The sequence below is a fragment of the Poecilia reticulata genome, chromosome 19 (assembly GCF_904066995.2).
Source record: "Poecilia reticulata chromosome 19, P_reticulata-male-v2, whole genome shotgun sequence".
Taxonomy (NCBI): domain Eukaryota; kingdom Metazoa; phylum Chordata; class Actinopteri; order Cyprinodontiformes; family Poeciliidae; genus Poecilia; species Poecilia reticulata.
This window is the reverse complement of record NC_088848.1, coordinates 24,682,229-24,698,354: the sequence shown is the minus strand read 5'-3', so window position 1 is coordinate 24,698,354 and position 16,126 is coordinate 24,682,229. Positions and strand designations below refer to the sequence as shown.

Genomic DNA, 16,126 nt, shown 5'->3' with positions numbered 1-16,126 from the left:
TGCCACAGCTCTTAGGAAATCAAAAAACTAATCTCCAGGAAAATATAATTTTTCTGATATTATGGTTGTTAAGCTTAGTAATTCATCTAAAAAGGTTTTATTGGAATTGTATAATAAGATCTGGGAAGTAAGTTTTAAATATGGCATGGAAAGAAGCAATCATGGTTCCAATATTAAAACCAGGTAAAGAGTCAAATCCACCAAGTTATCTTCACATATACAGTGGTGTGAAAAAGTGTTTGCCCCCTTCCTCATTTCCTGTTTTTTTGCATGTTTATCCCACTTAAGTGTTTCGGAACATCAAACCAATTTAAACAATAGTCAAGGACAACACAAGTAAACACAAAATGCAATTTGAAAATGAAGGTGTTTATTACTAAAGGAGAAAAAAAATCCAAACCATCATGGCCCTGTGTGAAAAAGTGATTGCCCCCCTCGTTAAAATATACTATAACTGTGGTTTCTAACACCCGAGTTCAATTTCTCTAGCCACACCCAGGCCTGATTATTGCCACACCTATTTTAAATCAAGACATCACTTAAATAGGAGCTGCCTGACACAGTAAAGTCCACCAAAAGATCCTTAAAAGCTACACATCATGCCATGATCCAAAGAAATTCAGGAACAATTGAGAAAGAAAGTAATTAAGATCTATCAGTCTGGAAAGGGTTATAAAGCCATTTCCAAAGCTTTGGGAATCCAGCGAACCACAGTGAGAACCATTATCCACAAATGGCGAAGACATGGAACAGTGGTGAACCTTCCCAGCAGTGGCCGGCCTCCCAAAATTACCCCAAGAGCGCAGCGACGACTCATCCAAGAGGTCACAAAAGACCCCACAACATGTTCAAAGAACTGCAGGCCTCACTTGCCTCAGTTAAGGTCAGCGTTCATGCCTCCACCATCAGAAAAAGACTGGGCAAAAATGGCCTGCATGGCAGAGTTCCAAGAAGTAAACCACTGCTGAGCAAAAAGAACATTAAAGCTTGTCTCAATTTTTCCAAAACACATCTTGATGATCCCCAAGACTTTTGGGAAAACATTCTGTGGACCGATGAGACAAAAGTGGAACTCTTTGGAAGGTGTGTGTCCCATTACATCTGGCGTTAAAGGAACACGGCATTTCAGAAAAAGAACATTATACCAACAGTAAAATATGGTGGTGGTAGTGTGATGGTCTGGGGCTGTTTTGTTGCGTCAGGACCTGGAAAACCTGCTGTGATAAATGGAACTATGAATTCTGCTGTCTACCAAAAGATCCTGAAGGAGAATGTCCGACCATCTGTTCGTGAACTCAAGCTGAAACGAAGTTGGGTTCTGCAGCAGGACAATGATCCTAAACACACCAGCAAGTCCACCACTGAATGGCTGAAGAAAAACAAAATGAAGACTTTGGAGTGGCCTAGCCAAAGTTCTGACCTAATTCCTATTGAGATGTTGTGGTATGACCTTAAAAAGGCCGTTCATGCTCGAAAACCCTCTAATGTAACGGAATTAGAACAATTCTGCAAAGACGAGTGGGCCAAAATTCCTCCAGAACGCTGTAAAAGACTAATTGCAAGTTATCGCAAATGATTGGTTGCAGTTGTTGCTGCTAAGGGTGGCCCAACCAGTTATTAGGTTTCGGGGGCAATCACTTTTTCACACAGGGCTATGATGGTTTGGATTTTTTTTCTCCTTTAATAATAAACACCTTCATTTACAAATTGCATTTTGTGTTTACTTGTGTTGTCCTTGACTATTGTTTAAATTGGTTTGATGTTCTGAAACACTTAAGTGTGACAAACATGCAAAAAAACAGGAAATAAGGAAGGGGGCAAACACTTTTTCACACCACTGTATGTAAAATGGAGAAAATGACAAATAAAATTTTGAACTACTTTGTTGAGAAGAGGGGATATTAACATGTCTAAGTGGATTTAGAAAAGGTAGAAGTTCTATGGATCCTATTCTATGTTTAGACCATAAAATCAGAAAAAGGCAAGTTAATAAGGAGAGTGTGGTGGCTGTATTCTTCATATAGAGAAAGCTTATGATGTGGAAGGAAGGATTTTTAATAAAATTAAAAACGATGTGAACTAGTTGATCAATCTTTTATTGGATAAAAGATTTTTTACAAGATAGATCAATACACGTAAGAATAAGCCAACATTTTTCAGAAAATGTTTTTGTTGAAAATGATACACCTCAGGGAAGTACAGTGAGTCCATGTTTTTTTCTATTATGATTAATGATATGTTTGAGTGGAATGGGCTTTTCTTTATTTGCTGATGATGGAACAATTTGGAAGAGGGGTAAAATAGAAGACTGGTCCTTTAAATGGGTTTCAAAATTTCTATAGACAAAATAAAGACTCTATTTTTTTTTTACAAGGGAGAACGTGTCTGAAAATCTAAAATTGCAAAAATATAATCATGATTTAAAGAGGGTAAATTTAAATGTAGCAGTTTATGGCTGGATGAAAACTCTAAATTCTCCCTATGTGTGTGTGTGTGTGCATGGTTGTTTGTCCTGTCTGTCTCTGTGTTGCCCTGCGATGGACTGGCGACGTGTCCAGGGTGTACCTCGCCTCTCGCCCGAAACGTTAACTGGAGATGGGCACCAGCAACCCTGCCAACCCCGACAGGGACAAGAGTGTACAGAAAATGGATGAATGGATGGATGAAAAACTTACTTGGAAAGTTTATATTAAAAAAATAGAGAATAAGTGTAAGAAAGTTGAGAGTGCTGAAGAAAGCATTGAATGCAATACACGCTGTATTTGATTATGGCAATATAGCTTTTGGATCAGCATCAGCAACATTACTCAAAAAAATTATATTTTCAATATTCAGCATGAAGCCTTGTGGTTATGTACAGGTGCCATCAGAACAATTCCAACATCAGCTTTTCTAGAAATGGGAGAGGTACCACCTCAGTTAACTTCAGCTTATTGGTGTCACAATGGAAATCATCCATGTTAAGAGATTTTAAAACCTAGTTGGGGAAAAAACGAATTAAATTCTTTTGGCTGGGTTATAGAAAACATAAAAAAAGACTTTGATTTATCTCACATAATATCAGTCAAATAGTTCCTCTATCACTAGTTAATCCTTTATTTCCTAATTGTGTCGATATTTATTTTTGGTTGTTTTAGTGTGCGGCAATATACATTTTCCATCCCGGTCCACACTCCCCTCCAGTAGATGGCGGTAATGCACATCAATACGTTGCTTGCCAACTTTTGGAGTCATACAAAAGAATAATAATAAGAAGAAGATTCTGCACTTTGCTCTCAGACACACGGAAGCCGGTCCTCCTGGGATAAGGTGAGTTCTTTAATGCTGATAGCAGCTTTGTCTGGTTTTGTGTTCCCCTGGGTCAAGCCGAACTACTGCTGGTCCGTTGTGGGGATTGGTTCATGGTTCCTTACATATTGTTGCCGGCGTGAGCGAAGGTCAACCCTTGCTAATACGAGTTAGCTTCAGGTCACTTCCAGTTTCGTTATACCTGGAGGCCAAGACGGCATAAAGACTAACTCTATTTGAGCTGGTAAAACTTCCTTTGTGATCACGGACTTAACATCATGCCAGATTCCTTTTAAGCTTGTGTCAATTTAAGGTAGCACAACCCCACAGGGACATGATCTTCCAGCCGAGACCGCCACCAGATCAGAACATCCGTCAACGATCTGTTTTTAATTCAGAGAACCGACATTCTCTCCAGATCATGAACATGAACTTTCAGATTTAACACTTGTTAATTTTGACATTGAGAGCTGTCTTCTGAGACCGGAGCTCAGAGATTAGTTTAAAAATCTCAGATTAAAGACTTCATCTGTTAATCAGGGGCATCTGCTTTATTTCACAAAACATTTCCACAGGTTCTCCTGTAGCAGGGGACACGAATCTAATTGGGGCCTGCCATAACCATGCATAGAGAGAGCAGCCTCTGCCTCATATGCAATGCATGGAAGAGCGAATGTTGTTATGGTACTCCCATTTACGTGCGGCTTTCACAATAAAAGCGCAACCCGATCTCATGAAATTCAAAATAAAAGCCTTTTAAAATAAGACGTTTTCATTTTATTCCCCCTAAGTTGCTGTGCTTATTGCTGAAAAACTCTGTTTCCAGTGACTTCTCTCACTTCTGCATGGCAGAGACTTATCTCACTTCTGCGTATCAGAGGGACACCTCTAAAACACAACCAGCAAGTGTCAACCCAATCTGATGTTTAATTTCAAAATAAAAGCACAGCAACTAAGGGAGGGGGGGGGGGGTAATAAAAACGTCTTATTTAAATAGACTATTATTTTTGAAATTATACATCAGTTGTGGTTGACATTTGCTGGTTGTGTTCCAGAGGCATCCCTCTGTCACCGAGAAGTGGGAGAAGTCACAGGAAACAAAGAGGTTTTAAGCAATAAGCATGGCAACCTGGGGGGAAAGGGGGGTAAAAATGTACTCTTTTAAATGCACTGAACTTGTATAGCACTTTACACTAGAGTCACATTCACCCATTCGCACTCAAACGCTCACACATTTATACACCGATACGCAGATCAGTAGGCAATTTGGAGTTAAGTGCCTTGCCCAAGGGCACATCAACATGTGGCAGGAGGAATCTGGAATCGAACCTACAACCTTCCGATCTCAAGACGACTACTCTTCCCACAGAGCCACAGTTGCCTTTTAAGAGGCTTTTATTTTGAAATTAAACATCAGATCAGGTTGAGATTTACTGGTTTTGTTCCAGAGGTGTCCCTCTGCCACCCAGAAGTGAGAGAAGTCACTGGAAACAGTTTTTCAGCATTGCTTAATATCCCCAATTATTTCCGATAATTTCTTTTTTCAACTGCATAAATACAAAGTCTAAACTTGAAACCGCTGGAAATCTACTTGCAGTTAGGCCTGCCGCAATAACAAATTTTGCTGAGCGATTAATTGTCTATAAAAATTCTCGTAAACGATAATATTGTTTCAAGACCTTTTGACACTGATTTAATGGAAATGACATAATAATGCATGCGATTTCCTGCCATAGATGGATGCACTTTATTTTCAAAAGAACACGTAACACATCCACATGAATTATGTGTAGTTCCGCCACTGTGTGGTGGTCTCAGGTTTTGAAAATGGGCCGACAACTCGTGTAGTGTGCGCTGGACATTACACAAAGGAAAGGAGGAAGGGAGGGTCAATGGAGAGCACCGGAGTTGAACCTTTTTTCATTCAGTGTCAACAGAAAGAAAAAAAGCAGAAAGAGACAATAAAGCAGATAATTAAAATGAGGTCGATAGGTAATTTATTGTGCGATTAATTGATTTGTTTATCGCGACAGGCCTACTTGCACTAGACCAAACATGAACCGAATATTTGCTTTTACTCTGAAAGGAGCTGTAAATTACTGTGCCGTAATGTCTTGTGTCGTGGCTCACGTGAGTGCGGGCTGGATTTACTGTCATTTTCGAACATTCATTCATTCATTCATTCATTCATTTTTATTCTGTCACGTTAATGCGTCTCGTACAGCCACTACGTGCACCCCCACACAATAGGTATCAAAACGTGCGGCTCGATCTCGAGAAGGGAGCTATTACTTTTAAGGGAAATTTGAGTTACCAAGGCGACATAATTCGCGAAAGTGATGTCACAAAATCCCATACAAATCAATGGAGTGAGGTTAACAAACAAGCAAAAACACAATTTTTTTGGAATTTATGTGTGGTCATGGATTCACATAGAATTCAACTTTCACTTTGTATACGTCCGTGCTCTGTTCAGAGGTGAAGACAGTACTTAGAAACGATTTACGTTTTTTTCACAGCTGTCTCTAGCGCACCAAAGTTAAAAAAAATTTTTAACTGAAAATAACTGCTGCTCCACTAGAGTGAGAAACGGAGTGAATTTCTGACCCCAAAACATTTTTTAACAAGCCCCTTCACGTCCACAAATATTGCTCCACTGATATGTAATATGGTCATGACATCACACCGAATGCCTGCTTCCATAAAATGTTATCAGAATTGCTCTAGGGCTGACTGTTTTCTGTCAAGGTGCTTCAGAGCACTAATATTAGCTCTTTCCATAAAATAAGTATTTTAACTATTTCTTTCTCACAGGTTACAAGGCAGTGCAATAACACTAGCAAAAACATTAGCATTTCACTGCTACCCTTTAGGTTTGTGCATTAGCATTAGCCTGCCTTCCCTCTAAAATAAGCATTTGAGCTATTTATTTATTAGCTATGTTTAGCACACGGAATGGAGCAAGTCAAAAAAAGACATCATGCTAGTGATATCCCACATTCCACTGACAGCATTTATGCCAACATAGCATTTTGGCAAATTTTAGCTCATACACTATGTTTAACATATTGAATGGAGTAGGTCCATGTTAGTCAACATGCTTGTGATTCTCCACATGCTTTACATATTTAGCTAAATTGATTGATGCTAATGTTTAGCATCAGATTGCTGGGTTCCAACTGACAGGCACACGTTGGCAGGCCCCACTTAAACTTCAGAAATTTTCTAGTGAATTCTTGTTCTCCTGTCTCAACTAAGTATAACTAAGTAACATTGCGTACAGCCTGGTGTGTGTGTGTTTCAGAGAGTGACCATGGTTCTGAAAGAGATTCCAGCTGATAACATTGCCCGTCCTTTGGGGAGGAACGAGGTAATTGGTCTGCTCTTCCGACTCACCATATTTGGAGCTGTAACCTACTTCACCATCAAGTGGATGGTGGACGCTATTGACCCAACTCGAAAGCAGAAAGTGGAGGCTCAGAAGCAGGTGAGGGTGTGGCAGCCTTGTTATTCACAGCTTTGTGGCTGTTCATGAATTTTCTGATTTGTTGTCAACAGGCTGAGAAGTTGATGCGTCAGATTGGAGTGAAGAACGTCAAGCTGTCGGAGTACGAGATGAGTATTGCTGCTCATCTGGTGGACCCATTGAGCATGCAGGTAGTTTCTCCTCGTAAGAGTTGATGATGGAGAGTCAAGACTGTGTCTAATCTCTGACCTCTGATAGATCACCTGGAGAGATATCGCTGGTCTGGACGAGGTCATCACTGAGCTGAAGGAGACTGTGATCCTGCCTGTTCAGAAGAGACACCTGTTCCAGAACTCCAAACTGCTGCAGCCTCCCAAAGGTCAGAGCTCATTCATTTGCCTACTATTTACCTGTGTCATGTGACTGCAGCTGTGAGGTAGGTTTAAGATCATGTTGAACCTGAGAGAGTATTGAGTTCAGAGACGAGAATTTCTAAAGACAGATATGCAGGTTTGGTTTCAGCATGACTGGATAGGTCTGCAATAAAATGATCAAAATGGGTTAAAACCCTTAGATTTTAGTGATAATGGAGGTTCCCTCTAAATTTGTGACATTTTCTGGAGATGGAATCATGGGTTAAAGGACTCTGGACCTGAGGTGGTGAGTGTGATCTTTGGCTCTTTCTGTTCTTGCTGTCATTTTTGCTGTAATTTTGTTTTGTTTGTTATTGCTGTATGTTCTCTTTTGGTTCTTGGCATCTGATCTGTCAATGCCTTGTGGCTGTAAAGTTGTTTCTATTAGTATTTTTTCCCCCATCTGATTTGTTGGTTCTTTCCATATGTTCTTTGCTGGATATTTTTATCTAAGATGTCAGCCTTCCAATGTTGTGTAACTTTTACAAAAAATGCTTTCCCATATTTGTTAAAACTGTCACCATATCATGACAGTATAATATGAGACAGATAATCTTTGAAAAGATCAATCTTCTCCACCTCCTCCCTGAGCTGCTGTTGCTGTGTGAAGAAATGCATCACTCCTGGTTAGAAACAACCAATCAGCCAGGAGGAGCCAGCATTGGTCTTAACCAGTCCCTTTTTGAAGGACAATTTTGTTTACTGAGACTTTTTAAATTTTTTTTATTATTATTTGGATATTTAACGTGTCTTCCATTTCCAATGTTAAACGTTCAGTAGAATTTAAAGTTTATTGATCTTTGAGAATGTTTTATTGGGTTGTTATGCCACTGCCATCATATTACTTGAAAATTGTCTCAAAACAACAATATTATCATTCATCACAATAATACTGGGTCAATTTATTGTCCAGCAAAATTTGTTACTGTGACAGGCCTACTCATATCGTACTGTCAGGAAATTCTGATGGTTTTAGCCAGTGGTGGAGAAAGTACTCAAAAAATTTACTTAAGTAAAAGTACAAATACACAGTCAAAAATGTACTCAAATAAAAGTCAAAGTACCACATTAACATTTTACTTAAGTAAAAGTAAAAAAAGTCCTGGCTTTTAAAAATACTTGAGTATTAAAAGTAAAAGTACTTGCTGAATGCATTACCTAATCGCTATCATTAAGTGTGCCGATCGTATTTAATTTTAATACATCAGAAATGTGCCATTTTAATTAACACTACCACAGATTAAACATGTTTTTATTGTGTTTATTCTCTGTAACAGTTTAGACTTGGATATGTGATTCTATGAATCATAGTTTCAGGGATGGAAACATTTTGTCTCCTGTCCTAACATAGCATGAACTTCATTAGTCACATTTATTTAGAAAGAAATCTAACTGAAAGGGGATGTAAAGAAGGTGAGGGCAGGGTGGAGGACATGCAACCAAGGAGCCATGTAGCAGAGTTGTAGTCAAGACCACTGAACCCAAGACCAGCGCCCTGCGCTAAATGACACAATAACATTAAGTTTACCAGAATTAAGGTGGATATTTTCATTGGGCAGACCGGTGTTATGCCCAGAAAAGCCCGCCTGCCCAAATTTGCATCCCCTGTCGTGGGAGCGCGCATCGCTCTAAACTCTCGCATATTGACGAGGAAACGGATAAAAATATGACCGAAGAGAAAATTTTAAAGATAATTGTAACATTATCACGTTTCTCAACCGTGTAATCCCTAATACGGTGGGTTTTATTTTGCAAATTATTTGAAATAAATACGGTTTTTACACTTTTATTGACACAATGAGTCGAACTTTTTTTCAGTCCGTGTCTGTTGTAAACGTTCTCCGCAAATGGTTTGAAATTCTCTGCTTTGTCTTTTGATATCATAATAGCTCAAAAGCATTACAAAACAGAGGCTCATTATGTAGAACATTTTATATCATGCTTCACTTCTAGTCTGTTAATGTAGGAGGAAATGCAACTTAATTTATGAGCCTGAAAATATTTGCATCCGTCTTGTTGATATGAAACTTATAGCATTAGCTCAGAGAACAAGTGTCATTACGTAGAAGAGATTAAATCATTTCAGCTCTTTATTTCCCCCAATTAGCACAGGGATGCATGTTTTGGCAATATAGATTTTGAGCCTGCCACAATATGCATCCCTTCTCTATTCCCTTCAAATATTATCCTATCGATATAAAACATATACCAGCAGTTATTGGAACTACTCAGATTATGTAGAAAAAGTTATTTCACTATTAACTCTTGAATTCTTTAAATTAGCACAGGGATGCGTTTAGGGGCAAAATTTCCAGCCTGCCAAAATATGCATCCCTTATCTATTCCCCTCAAATATTATTCTATTGATTTAAAACTTATACCAGCAGTTCTTGGAGCTTCTCTCATTATGTAGAAATAGTTATTTTACTTTTAACTCTTTATTTCTCAAAGTTGGCACAGGGATGCATTTTTGGGCAATATGGATTTCCAGCCTGCCAAAATATGCATCCCATATCTATTCCCCTCAAATATTATCCAATTGATTTAAAACTTATAACAGCAGTTCTTGGAGCTACTCTCATTATGTAGAAAAAGTTATTTCATTCTTAACTCTTTAATTCTTCAAATTAGCACAGGGATGCATTTTTGGGCAATATGGATTTCCAGCCTGCCAAAATACGCATCCCCTGTCTATTCTCCTTAAATATTATTATAGTGATTTAAAACTTATACCATCAGTTCTTGGAGCTGCTCTCATTATGTAGAAAAAGTTATTTCACTCTTAACTCTCTAATTCTTCAAATTAGCACAGGGATGCGTTTTTGGGCAATATGGATGGCCTGCCAAAATACGCATCCCCTGTCTATTCTCCTTAAATATTATTATAGTGATTTAAAACTTATACCATCAGTTCTTGGAGCTGCTCTCATTATGTAGAAAAAGTTATTTCACTCTTAACTCTCTAATTCTTCAAATTAGCACAGGGGGATGCATTTTTGGGCAATATGGATCCCAGTGCTAATTTGAAGAATTGAAGAGTTAAGAGTGAAATAACTTTTTCTACATTATGAGAGTAGCTCCAAGAACTGCTGTTATAAGTTTTAAATCAATTGGATAATATTTGAGGGGAATAGAGAGGGGTGCATATTTTGGCAGGCTGGAAATCCATATTGCCCAAAAATGCATCCCTGTGCTAATTTGAAGAATTAGAGAGTTAAGAGTGAAATAACTTTTTCTATATAATGAGAGTAGCTCCAAGAACTGCTGTTATAAGTTTTAAATCAATTGGATAATATTTGAGGGGAATAGAGAGGGGTGCATATTTTGGCAGGCTGGAAATCCATATTGCCCAAAAATGCATCCCTGTGCTAATTTGAAGAATTAGAGAGTTAAGAGTGAAATAACTTTTTCTACATAATGAGAGTAGCTCCAAGAACTGCTGTTATAAGTTTTAAATCAATTGGATAATATTTGAGGGGAATAGAGAGGGGTGCATATTTTGGCAGGCTGGAAATCCATATTGCCCAAAAATGCATCCCTGTGCTAACTTTGAGAAATAAAGAGTTAAAAGTAAAATAACTATTTCTACATAATGAGAGTAGCTCCATGAACTGCTGTTATAAGTTTTAAATCAATAGGATAACATTTGAGGGGAATAGAGAGGGGATGCATATTTTGGCAGGCTGGAAATCCATATTGCCCAAAAACGCATCCCTGTGCTAATTTGAAGAATTAAAGAGTTAATAGTGAAATAACTTTTTCTACATAATGAGAGTAGCTCCAAGAACTGCTGGTATAAGTTTTAAATCAATAGGATAATATTTGAGGGGAATTGATAAGGGATGCATATTTTAGCAGGCTGGAAATCCATATTGCCCAAAAATGCATCCCTGTGCCAACTTTGAGAAATAAAGAGTTAAAAGTAAAATAACTATTTATACATAATGAGAGTAGCTCCAAGAACTGATGGTATAAGTTTTAAATCACTATAATAATATTTAAGGAGAATAGACAGGGGATGCATATTTTGGCAGGCCATCCATATTGCCCAAAAACGCATCCCTGTGCTAATTTGAAGAATTAGAGAGTTAAGAGTGAAATAACTTTTTCTACATAATGAGAGTAGCTCCAAGAACTGATGGTATAAGTTTTAAATCAATAGGATAATATTTGAGGGGAATAGATAAGGGATGCATATTTTGGCAGGCTGGAAATTTTGCCCAAAAACGCATCCCTGTGCTAATTTAAAGAATTCAAGAGTTAATAGTGAAATAACTTTTTCTACATAATCTGAGTAGTTCCAATAACTGCTGGTATATGTTTTATATCGATAGGATAATATTTGAGGGGAATAGAGAAGGGATGCATATTGTGGCAGGCTCAAAATCTATATTGCCAAAACATGCATCCCTGTGCTAATTGGGGGAAATAAAGAGCTGAAATGATTTAATCTCTTCTACGTAATGACACTTGTTCTCTGAGCTAATGCTATAAGTTTCATATCAACAAGACGGATGCAAATATTTTCAGGCTCATAAATTAAGTTGCATTTCCTCCTACATTAACAGACTAGAAGTGAAGCATGATATAAAATGTTCTACATAATGAGCCTCTGTTTTGTAATGCTTTTGAGCTATTATGATATCAAAAGACAAAGCAGAGAATTTCAAACCATTTGCGGAGAACGTTTACAACAGACACGGACTGAAAAAAAGTTCGACTCATTGTGTCAATAAAAGTGTAAAAACCGTATTTATTTCAAATAATTTGCGAAATAAAACCCACCGTATTAGGGATTACATGGTTAGGAAACGTGATAATGTTACAAATATCTTTAAAATTTCCTCTTCGGTCATATTTTTATCCGTTTCCTCGTCAATATGCGAGAGCTTAGAGCGATGCGCGCTCCCGCGACAGGGGATGCAAATTTGGGCAGGCGTGCTTTTCTGGGCATAACACCGGCCCTCGAGGCCTGGAGTTGCCCACCCCTGTTCTAGACGGTCGTTAGGTAGATAGGTCAGTCAAACTTTATTAATAGATTATAAACCAGCGCTCTGACAACTATCCCAGCATGCACTGCACCGCGCGTTTCTTCTTCTATGGCCGAAAATGAAGTTGGCAGCTGCTTACTGTAGTTGCTAGACCTGTTGTGGCTCAAAATTGGTCCATATATAAGGCGCACTGTCGGTTTTTGAGGAAATTGAAGGTTTTTAGGTGCCTTATTGTGTGGAAAATACAGTAGTTATTTATGATCCAAACAAGTTTTATTCTGAAACTAGAAAAGTAAAAGTCGGTGTTGACCTTATCCTGTCGTCGTTTTAACAGGTGTACTGCTTTATGGCCCCCCTGGCTGTGGAAAAACACTGATCGCCAAGGCAACAGCGAAGGAGACAGGGTTTCGCTTCATCAACCTGCAGCCAAGCACACTGACGGACAAGTGGTACGGGGAGTCGCAGAAACTGGCTGCTGCTGTATTCTCATTGGCTGTTAAGCTGCAACCTTCTATAATCTTCATTGATGAGATTGGTGAGAAATGTGCACACAGTGACTGACTACAGATAGTTGTAATCTGTTTGCGACCTGTATGAATTAAGCACCTGTATGTTGTAGTATCTGCCTGGCTCCAATACGTATCACTGCTTTTGAATATAGACTCATTCCTGAGGAGTCGTTCAAGCTCAGACCACGAGGCTACAGCCATGATGAAAGCCCAGTTTATGAGTCTGTGGGATGGACTAGACACAGACCATCATTGCCAGGTGCGTGTGCAAAAACAGATACACACACAAGCAGGTGGATGTAGTCTTATAGTTTTCTCCATGTCAGGTGATCATAATGGGCGCAACTAACCGTCCTCAGGACCTGGACTCTGCCATTTTGCGGCGAATGCCAACCAGGTTTCACATCAACCTACCTGTATGTACAGTCATAGTATTTACAAGTTCTGCCAGAGATCCTGTTGTAGAGGATGCCAACACTGTTTGTTTCTGCAGAGCGATAGGCAGCGAGAGGACATCCTTCGTCTCATTCTGATGAACGAAAAAGTAAGTTCAGCTCGAGAAAACAAACTTGAAATTTATTCTCATTAAAATGATCAATTTTGAAAATTTTGAAATACTTCACCCATCAAGTCTGCTGTGGGTGAAAGGCGGGGTCACCTAAAGGCGGGACAGACTAATTTTGTAAATAAGGGCTAATGATTTTAAACTTGAGTCACACCTCAGGCTTGAGCCCCTTTCATCTTTTAAGCTTCAAGTGCCCTTTTTTGAGTGTTTTTTTATCTGTGCATCAGGAGGCCAGCTTGTGATCCTCAACAATAGTATTTAGCTAAATATAACAATTTAGCTAAATAAATTAGTCTGGCTGCCCTCGGTCTAATAATGCTGAGCATTCTCAGTGCCACTGCCTCCATGTTAAGACACTGAGCCCATGATGAGGAGGAGGGGGGAACTGCAGCCTCTAGCTATTAAATTATGGGCATGTTTTTTCCAACATACTTGTTGTTAATAAAAAAGAAAGTTGTCTCTGCCACCTGTTGGTGGCTCATATCTCAGGCATGAAGTGGCAGAGACAACTGCTGCAGGATTTCTTACAAATAGGAATAAAGATCAATTCAGAACAAACTGAACTGATAGATCAGCTGATGGTTTATAATCACCTGCAGGTGGACACCTCTGTTGACCTTAAACTTGTTGCCAAGGAGACGGAGGGTTTTTCAGGAAGTGACCTCAGAGAAACTTGTCGTGATGCAGCACTGCTCTGCGTCCGAGACTTTGTCCACAACCAGAGCACCAGGTAAGCTGCAGAATCGCCTCTTCAATCACATTTCGTGTGTCTCAGGTATGCCTAGTGTTATCTCAGATGTGTGGTTTTTTTTTTCTTTTTTTTGCTGTTCTCAGCTCGGAGGATGATGACCCTATACGTCCTATCTGTCAGTCTGACCTGCAGACCTCAATCAGCAAGATGAAGCGCTCTAAGGCAGCAAACATTCATGGTGTTCTGGTACACGCCGCTCTGGACTAAATGCTTGGGTTCATATGAACTTCCAATACTGGTGTGGAAACGCATTGAGCATGTGCCACTTACTGCTTTCTGACATCTTTGTTTCCTGTCTCCTCCATGTTTGGGCACCCAACAGGAACCTGGTGTTCCTGATGGGAGGTGTTCATAGTTACACCACAGTTCTCTGTGAAGCTACCTAGGGATGTTCCACCTCACCAAAGTTCTTCTAATCTTCCCCCTGTTGTCACCCCTGACCTGAAAATGCTGAGATGTTCTGAATTTGAAAATAATCCTCACTGTGTCAAAGATAATACATTTTAATCATTAGACAAAACCCATAAATTTAATAAAACAATGAAACTGCTGACAAATTGGTCAGGGGCAGCACTCTGTGATGAAACAGCAAGCAATTATCAACATAAAGTCATTTATAATTGATTAATATCTTTTATTGATCCTTTATTCTATATGTTTTTGTGACTTATAATTTTCTGAGGGCTGGTTGTGTATTTATTTATATTTAACCATGGTGGGTCATTTTGTTCTGTTCAACTCTGATTGTAAACAGTCTGAAGTGTTTTTTATGCAGTAGAAAAATAAAAAGCAAAAATATTTATTTTAACACATCTCTATAGATGGAGCTCATTTTGTCACTTCACTGTTTGATTATTGAACATTTTGTTTTTTTTCCTATGTCAGAGCTGTGTATGTTTCAAACCTGCTCTGACAGCTCATGGTTGAAAGTACTTACACACGTGGACAAAATTGTTGGTACCCCTCAGTTAATGAAAGAAAAAACCCACAATTGTCACAGAAATAACTTGAATCTGACAAAGGTAATGAATAAAAAATGAAAATGAAAGTCGGACATATCTTTTTTATGGAAGCGCATTGCTATCACGCAGGGGGGAAAAAATTCGAGCGCTATCACGTTAAAACGTGATGGTATCTTGTTAAAACGTGATACGTATCTTGTTAAAACGTGATACGTGTCTTGTTAAAACGTGATAGTATCTTGTTAAAACGTGATAGTATCTTGTTAAAACGTGATAGTGTCTTGTTAAAACGTGATAATTTTATGTCCAGGAAGTGGCGATATTATGCTAGGCTATTACAGTGGCTAACAGGAATTGGTCAGGTTTCCCTTCATGTTTGGTCTACAGGGATATGGATGCTGCTTTGCACTGTGGTTAAAACCATTAATAGCTACTCTGAGCAGGATCCTAAATAGAACGGTCTGCACAGAAGGAAACGTAAATTCGGTTCTCTAGCTGTGGCGGCTTTCCTGACCCTGGAACGAAGCTGAAGTTGGCTTCCGGTTGTAGCTTCTGATTTGGGAAATGGCTAAAGAGCGATTATAACGGAGGCTCAGATGTATTTGCTGAATATTTTCTGTTCAGATTTCTTTTTTTTTAACAGTACACTTGCTGAGGAACGGCAACGGCTGTTCGTAACCAAGCAACCGAAATCAACAGAAGGCTACATAGTGGCAAAAGACAAAACTAGATCCTGTTAAGCATTCTTCAAAAATAAAAGACTTCCTCTCTCCAAAATAAATCATATATAAAGCTTTGAATTTAATTATTTTTCACGTCACCTTTTTGTAATTATGTACAACCAAGTTAAATTAGGTGAATAATAATTATCATGTAAATTATACTTAACATATGACTTGACATAAGACTGTGTATAAATAAGTGTTGCCCTACAACAAATTGGCGACCTGTCCAGGGTGACCCTGCCTCTCGCCCAGAACGTTAGCTGGAGAGGCACCAGCAACCCTCCCGACCCCACTATGGATGGATGGATGGATGGATGTAAATAAGTAACTAATCATGGAAATTCTATTTAACATATAAGTGTTAACAAATCATTTGTTCTGCTTTAAAAACGAACATGCATCGACACTTCAAATCTGGAGTACATTATTCTACGGCAATGGCAGAATATTTCAAAC

At 38.7% G+C, this 16,126-nt stretch overlaps 1 protein-coding gene across 2 annotated transcripts; it reads left to right on the top strand.

The window, feature by feature from the left end:
• Positions 1-3,173: 3,173 nt before the first annotated feature.
• On the top strand, positions 3,174-14,791 carry atad1b (ATPase family AAA domain containing 1b). 2 transcript variants are annotated; one of them, XM_008438082.3, is made up of 10 exons: positions 3,174-3,309; positions 6,572-6,775; positions 6,847-6,945; positions 7,013-7,133; positions 12,493-12,693; positions 12,820-12,926; positions 12,994-13,083; positions 13,161-13,211; positions 13,832-13,962; positions 14,067-14,791. In XM_008438082.3, exons 2-10 carry the CDS (start codon positions 6,602-6,604, stop codon positions 14,188-14,190), a joined length of 1,098 nt encoding a protein of 365 aa, XP_008436304.1. In that variant the 5' UTR covers positions 3,174-3,309; positions 6,572-6,601; the 3' UTR covers positions 14,191-14,791. The 2 variants fall into 2 exon arrangements, with proteins under 2 accessions (XP_008436304.1, XP_017157220.1); XM_017301731.2 differs by having other exon boundaries at positions 3,181-3,309; positions 6,593-6,775.
• The last annotated feature ends 1,335 nt before the right edge of the window (positions 14,792-16,126 follow it).

What these genes read in the sequence shown, in the direction of transcription:
- atad1b (XM_008438082.3), top strand. Translation starts at nt 6,602, where the DNA reads ATGGTTCTGAAAGAGATTCCAGCTGATAACATTGCCCGTCCTTTGGGG. An exon ending in ACACAGACCATCATTGCCAG is followed by an intron (nt 12,927 to 12,993) that starts GTGCGTGTGCAA and finishes TCTCCATGTCAG; the next exon opens with GTGATCATAATGGGCGCAAC. An exon ending in GTCCACAACCAGAGCACCAG is followed by an intron (nt 13,963 to 14,066) that starts GTAAGCTGCAGA and finishes TGCTGTTCTCAG; the next exon opens with CTCGGAGGATGATGACCCTA.